The 7,500-nt window shown below is 40.3% G+C and overlaps 1 protein-coding gene across 1 annotated transcript in view; it reads left to right on the top strand.

Annotated features, from left to right (window-relative positions):
* Nucleotides 1-7,500, top strand: part of LOC138022404 (sushi, von Willebrand factor type A, EGF and pentraxin domain-containing protein 1-like) — a 113,319-nt gene that overhangs the window by 78,698 nt on the left and 27,121 nt on the right. The window contains exons 63-70 of the mRNA XM_068869534.1: nucleotides 1,709-1,882; nucleotides 2,010-2,183; nucleotides 2,267-2,440; nucleotides 2,547-2,720; nucleotides 3,511-3,684; nucleotides 5,402-5,575; nucleotides 6,730-6,903; nucleotides 7,259-7,432. Coding sequence (XP_068725635.1) covers nucleotides 1,709-1,882; nucleotides 2,010-2,183; nucleotides 2,267-2,440; nucleotides 2,547-2,720; nucleotides 3,511-3,684; nucleotides 5,402-5,575; nucleotides 6,730-6,903; nucleotides 7,259-7,432 — 1,392 coding nt within the window. The remainder of the gene's footprint in view (nucleotides 1-1,708; nucleotides 1,883-2,009; nucleotides 2,184-2,266; nucleotides 2,441-2,546; nucleotides 2,721-3,510; nucleotides 3,685-5,401; nucleotides 5,576-6,729; nucleotides 6,904-7,258; nucleotides 7,433-7,500) is intronic.

Below are 7,500 nucleotides of genomic sequence, written 5' to 3'. Positions count from 1 at the left end.
GTCTTTAGTCTTGAACCAGGACTCGGTAATGGCGCAGATATCAATGTCATTATGACACAATTAGTCGAGGAGAACAGAGGTTTTGTTACGAAGGGATTGAGCATTCCATATGCAAAATTGAAGACATTTTCCAGTATTGATGTCAGCATTGGAGCAGTTAATATAACAAAGGTTGTTATATAATACACTTCTATCCCGCACGTTGTCCCGCAAAGAGTCTTCACGGACGTTGACTCGTTGTAAACAAACACGCGTGTCAACCCGCAAATAGTTTTCCAAACGAGAGGTGTTAGATTGAATGTTTAATGAGCCTTCGCTGAGAGGTGTTAGTTTGGTGTTAGATTGAATATTTAATGAATCTTCACTGAATAAATGCAGGTTGGATGTTCTGTGATATGTAGCTGAAGTAAGGTTTAGGTTGGGTGTAGTATTCGCCAGCATTACTCTAGGAACAAAATGGACTGACGCTCGGTTTTGGTGGCTAGGTTAACCCGCGCACCGGTGGCTCAGTTGGTTAAGCACGGGCTGTCACGCGGGAGGTCGTGAGTTCAACTCCGGCCGGACCAACACTCAGGGTCTTTAAATAACTGAGAAAGTGCTGCCTTTGTAATTACATCTGCAAATGGCTAGACTCTCTAGTCTTCTCGGATAAGGACGATAAGCGGGAGGTCCCGTCTCACAACCCTTCAATGTTCATAATCCTGTGGGACGTAAAAGAACCCGCACACTTGTCGCAAAGAGTAGGGCATGTAGTTCCCGGTGTTGTGGTCTGTCTTCTGTGATGTATCATGGTTGGGAGGGTAAATGCTCGGAGATATTAGCTATACCAAGCTACTCTAAAAATCCGAGGGTAAATAAAGATATATGATATGATATGATATGTCTTGGAAACTGCGACAAGGTTGTTAAAATTCACTCCTCGCGTTAGGTGCGGATTTGCATACTGAAGTCGCCGTGAAGAAATCACAGGAATATTAAACTGTTTTCTAGCTTCTTCAGCTATTGTCTTCACGCCAGCTCTTCTCCCTCTCTTTAGATAGCCAAAGGCCATCGTAAAGGGGAAAGGGTGAATCACTTCGTTAGAATAGAATCCGTGAAAAGATGTAACTTCGCTCTGTTGACTCTGCGAGGGTTGTGATGCTTGAGCAGTTCCGAGGAATGCGATGAAAATTACACCAAAATGGAGCTCAAAACGGACAAAATACGAACAGAAAGCGCACAAATACGTTCCAGAAGTCATTTATCGTAAGATATTTTTTGTGAAAATGCCTGGAGTGGAGATTTTAGTTAAAATTGCCGAGACGAACTCAAAACACGTGCAGCCGTGACCGGCGCATAATAATAATAATAATAATAATAATAATAATAATAATAATGAACTTATTAAAGTATCAAGTCTTCTAGCGCTGGGGCACACATCAAAATCAAATCAACTTATCTCAAATAGAGTCAAACACTGGCTTTTTGAGGAGAGGAAAAAACCGGAGAACCCGGAGAAAAACCTCTCGGTGCAGATTAGAGAGCCAGTAAACCACATACGACGCTGAGTGTAGGAATTGAACCCGGACCACATCGGTGGGAGGAGAATGCTTATGTACTGCGCCATCCCTGCTACCCTGTATATGCAGACTTCCCTTCCCTACATTGTTCCAGTGAACCAGAGGCTTCTTACCTGAAACAATTACATTTTATCTAATTTTGTATTCAGCACGAGACTGTGGTGGTATACCTGTCCCAACAAATGGCTCCTATTCTGGCAATCTTACTACTTTTCCAAACGAGATCGTGTTTGGTTGTCACAATGGTTTTCTCCTTGTGGGTTCTGGTGTCAGACGTTGTCTGGCAAACGGATCGTGGAGTGGAAATCAGACATTTTGCAAAGGTAGAGACAATTGCAATAATTTTTTTTTCTTGTAATCTGTGTTTGTATTTGTACAACATTTGTTGCTCAAAGTCAAGGAACATATTTTGACTACTTGTTCACAAAGTTTAAAAAAATGTATTTACAGCCGTGGACTGTGGGCCTCTACCTGTCCCTATGAACGGCTCACTCTCTGGTGACCTTACAGTCTTTCCCAATGCTGTACTCTTTGAATGCGATCCTGGATTTGTCCTCAGAGGGTCCTCTAGAAGGACTTGCCGGGCTAATGCAACCTGGAGTGGATCTTCAAGTGTTTGCGATGGTAAGATGCTTTCAATGGCCTCCTTCTTCGAAATTCCTCACATTGTCCTTTCTTGCTGCTAATGATTTTTTCGTCTTCCTTAGCTAAGGAATGTGGTCCGCTTTCCATTCCTTTAAACGGTTCAATGTCTGGACGACAAACATCCTTTCCAAATGAGATCTCTTTTAGCTGTGACGAAGGGTTTATTTTACATGGATCAGCCGTTAGGTGGTGTAAAGCAAACGGATCTTGGAGTGGTAATAAAACCACATGCGCAGGTAAAATCGGTTATCTTATCCTACACTGATTTTGTAAGTTTGTAATTTTATTACTCCACTTGCAGTGCGTATCAGTAGAAAATGGTTCGTATGATTCGGTTTTTAGCGCGAAATTGTGGTTCTCTTCCCGTCCCAACAAATGGTTCCTCATTTGGTGATCTAACCACTTTTCCTAACAAGATCATATTTAGCTGTGACGATGGATTCAACCTCATGGGCTCGGTTGTTAGACGTTGTCTGGCAAATGGAACTTGGAGTGGAAATCAGCCTTTTTGCGAAGGTAGTTGAAATATGTAACAGGATAAGTCATGTTCTCCTAACAGCCAGTGTATTGCAGCACATGCTGATGCTGACTTGCAGCGTTCCTTTGATAGGTATTTATCACAGATTAAAAAAAAACGAACATATCAAATGGGTTCTCACACTCAAGGACGTGCATTCCGTTTATTCTAAATGCCGTTTAAGTCATAGTTGTGGTGTGTCTAATCACTGTTAGGCAATCAAGGAAAGTCACCACTGCGCTCTTTTTTTGCTTCGATAAACGTTTTCAAAACGTTCTTTATTGGTTATTGCATGAAAGGAAACAAGACTGATTGTGTGGAAATATGCTGTAGTATATTTTTTGCACATCTTGTTTCTTCTCATGTGATATTTATCCCTCGGCTCTCGCTCTCGACCTTTGTCCGCACAGATACTGCTCCTCTTCCGCTGACTCTCGCATGTTCCCCATTTGCATTTGTCCCGGATTCGTTTTCCGTGGATTCTCTAGGGGGGCTCAAGTCTTACCGGGAATGCATGTTTTTTCTATCTACTTACACATTTTCTTTTGTGCTGGACAGCCTTTAATTTTTAACATTTATCGACTACCTTTTTTCCCGTCATTCAAGGACGACAAGGAGTAATCAACTTTTCCGGAAAATTATTAATTTAATGGTAAAATTGAGAAAATAAAGACGTATCCTTAGGTATAGAGCGATTTTAGTATATTTCAAACGCACTTTTGTAACTTGCATTTAAATTGGGCAATAATTGATTGTGCATAACCTCTCTGTGTTTTCTTACTTTCCTAGCTAGAGACTGTGGACCCCTGCCTATTCCCCAAAACGGCTCTTACGTTGGGGAGCTGACGGTTTTTCCAAACAAGATTTTGTTTGATTGTGATGAAGGGTTTAATCTAAGGGGCTCAAGTGTCAGGTATTGTCAGAAAAATGGAACCTGGGGTGGCTATCAGACATTTTGTGCAGGTATTGTTTGAAGGTTGTTTTTTTTCTTCAGTATATTCAGTTCAAACAATTAATAAAACAAAGGGAACAGTAATAACACACACGTATTTTCTGGTTACGCAATTTAGCCGCTTAGAGAGCGGTCTTGTATAGATCATCTGGTCGCTTCACAATGTGTCCGAAGACCATACGGTTTCATTCTGATCCCAGATGATCGTCCATAAGAAAGATGTCAACTCAGGCATTGCATTGGCAAGCTCAAAGTTAAAAATGGAAAGCACTGTCAAAGTTCATCCATTCTACCGCACCAGCGTGTGCAGATTGTGGTTTGTTTTGTTATTGTTACATTTTTTGTTTGCTCATTAAAATTTCACCCGCAAAACCTTTTGGAATTGGTTAATATTCATTATAATTTCTAATGATACATTTTCCCCACAAGTCGACTTTGTTTGCAAGAAATTTTTGGGTGAATTTTTTGAAATTTTGGTTTTGTAAAATAGCAACGACAAAGCTCAGCAAGTTACCCAAAATGCCCTCTAAATTCTAAACTCAAGTTAACTCTTCCATAAAGGACATGCATCTCTTTTGATTTAAGGTTTTCCTGTTTACATCTTGTTCATGAATCACTTACTTGTAAGGTTAAAGCCTTATAGTTTTGCTTGTTTTATACATCAGTGAAGATCTCCAGAAAATATATATTCTCGTAATTTATCTCTGCATTATCTGGGGTTGATTACCAGAGGTTTGCAAGGTTGATCATTCATTTTTTCTTGTTTCTTTTCCCTTCAATCATGGTTTGTTATTGTTGCTTTCGTTTTGCGACATAATGTAAAATTGAAAGTAAAGAGTCTACCCATCACTGTTAACGAGTGCCGGAATTATGCCTGTACAAGCTAACGCTTCGCTTTTTACGAAGTTACTGCAAATATCCGCGGTATATTATATACGGCTATCTAATTCTTGGAAGAGCCGCTCGGAAGGACGGTCTTCAGAAAGTGCTGCTCCCTGGATAGTTTTTTTCGGAAACCTGTATTGAGTTACGTTAACCCATTTTTACTCAGTATCGGTTTTGAGATTATTGTTATCTCTTTCAAATTAAAACCATTGATGATCTTGCAAGTAATATTCAACAGACTGAGAACAGTATTCCTTTCAAAGTGAAAATGTCTTTTGTAATATTTCCACTCGAGTACTAAATCCATAGTACACTGCTTTTTCAAGGCTTTTCTGTCTTAAGGGGGAAATTGTATTTATTTTTGTTAACCCGAAACTGTAAAGTATGCTTTCAAATGATGATCTTAGACCTATATCAGCGATTTGTTTGATTTAAGCAGCATCGTGATCACTTCTGTATTGGGTGGTCACGTTAGTTTCTTGGGTCTTACGTACCTTAGGCATTACTTCTTAGGGCTCTTTAGATACTGCTTTATTTTACGTTACCCAGAGTAATCCAGCATGAAAGATAACGAAAGGGGAGTAGCGGAGTATCGGAAGTGGAAGGGAAAAAGGAGAAATAAACAGTGAAACATCGGGAACTTCTGAATGTGATGTGGCTCTGAGACATTGATTAGCTGAAGTCTTCCAGCGGAAACCGATTTGTCTTTTGCTGTTGTGTTTTTACCTGTGTAGGGTAAAGACGAGATGATACCCAGAGTACGACAATGATTTCGACTTTTTTAAAAATACATGCACTTTCATTTCAGAAGCCTCTTTTAGTTAAACTTAAATTACGTTTCAGCGGCTGACTGCGGACCACCTCAGCTGTTAAAGAATGGAAGAACATCAGGTGGAAGCACAGTGTATCCCAATTTGATGCATCTAAGCTGTGATGAGGGCTTCATTCTTCGTGGCCCATCAGAAATACACTGCCAAGCAAATGGATCTTGGAGCAACTCGTCGACTTTTTGTGAAGGTTTAAGCATTGTTTTGTTTCACATGTTCCTTGGCGTGGTTTCAGGTAGTTTGTTCCGGTCAACAAAAAATCGCTCAAATTTAGTCGAAAAGGCCGAAAAAGTCTCCAGGGAAACAGCGGATCTTTCTAGAGGGGATGACCTTTTTATTTCGTATATAAACCAGACTTCACCTTCACGAGAGTAGCTCTCTCCTGCTCGTCTTTCTTATAATTCGGTACAGCCTCTTCGAAAGTGAGTGGAGATTCTGCAATGCCTGTGGTAGCTAAGTCGTTCCAGCTCATACTTTGTAGTGGTGTCCCCTGAAGTCTAACTGACACCGCTCAGACCATGTCAGTCGCTTTTGTTTAGAGCAGAACAACGAACAGAGGTTACGTTGTCCAGTTTTCCTAAACACTTTCTCCTGCTGCAACTGAGACCCTTCGCAAACGATATACTAGGTATTGCAGAGATCTGCACCATGCAATAATGTAGACAAAACGTAGCCTGGTACGTAAACTTCCAATTTGGTTTTAGACGTACTAGACGCTACAGCACTATTTATGTTGCCATGGTGGTGCTCTTAAATGAGTCTGCTGCACGTCCCGTCGCACGATATCTTCATCATTTGTGACCCCGCTCCAAATACAAACAAATCCTTCTTAAATTGTTTAAGATGTTTTTGTTCCCATCGTAACTGTAAGTGTAATGCTCTTTTGAGCAACAAGCAAACACCTTGTTCGATAATTCGGTTAACGTCCCTCTGGTTCTGCTAATGGGGCGATGTAAACTGCATAATCATGATTACATTTCTTTAATTAAGTTTTCATATCTGTGTAATTAATTTATTACCATTGTCTTACATGGTTCTGGAGAATCTGGCCGTTAGAAAAATTGTTCCCCATAATAGATCTGTTCTAAAATAACAGTCTGTTCACGTATCAAAAACAAGGTCCATTGCAGAATGCCCATTCCTTTGTATCACTTAATGATAGACCTTGCGATCGTTTCGAATGAGAGTTTAAGACAGCTCTCTTGCCTGCTTTGTATTCCACTTTGTCTTTATTATGCAGAAAATTAATATAGCCATGTAGTTAATTAGGTACCATGGGCCTCTTTTGTTTAGTATAGGTGTGTAACTCACTGTCACACTTTTCTCACCTGTTGCCGTTTGTAGCTGTTGATTGTGGTCCCCCTCAGCCTTTGAGGAATGGCACAATCACTGGTGAAAATACGGTGTTTCCAAGAGTTATGCATCTCAGTTGTGATGAGGGATTCCTTCTTCGCGGCCCATCCGAAATACAATGTAAAGCAAATGGACGTTGGGGCAAAATTTCAAGTTATTGCGAAGTTAAATCAACTGTGTGCTCTGCTTAAGACTTTTAAAGAGTTGAGGCGGAACAAAAGAGACGAAAAGGCATAGCTTCCATAATTTTAAAGTAGCTCGTTCTTGATGATTTGCAACGAATCTCATCTAAGTGATTATGCTATTGGTATTTAGACGATTACAAACGGACGGACCTTACATCCTTTACCTTCTCTCTTAAGCTTTGTCAATGTCAAACCCTACTTACATTTTTAGAAGAGAATGCTATCTACGCTAGGCATTTATGTAAACTGGAAAATTACCTCAAAGGTTGACGACAGCGTCGATCAAGCGACCTACAACTGCATTTTAAAATAACCTTTGGGTTTTCTCTCCACAGCGGTTGATTGTGGGCCGATGACTGTTCCAAAATATGCTATCCATCATGGAAATTCTACAACATATCCCAACATCGTTACCTTCAGTTGTGAGGAAGGATTTTTTATTCAGGGAATTTCGTCTCGGACGTGTCAAGCAGACGGAAGGTGGACAACTGGAGACGTACGATGTCGCGGTACTGAAAATTTAAGTCGTTGACTTAAATTATATCCTTTAACTAGAGTATCACATGAAGTTTTCACC

Source organism: Montipora capricornis, chromosome 2 (genome assembly GCF_036669925.1).
Source record: "Montipora capricornis isolate CH-2021 chromosome 2, ASM3666992v2, whole genome shotgun sequence".
NCBI lineage: Eukaryota > Metazoa > Cnidaria > Anthozoa > Scleractinia > Acroporidae > Montipora > Montipora capricornis.
This window is presented reverse-complemented; position numbering and strand designations above follow the sequence as displayed.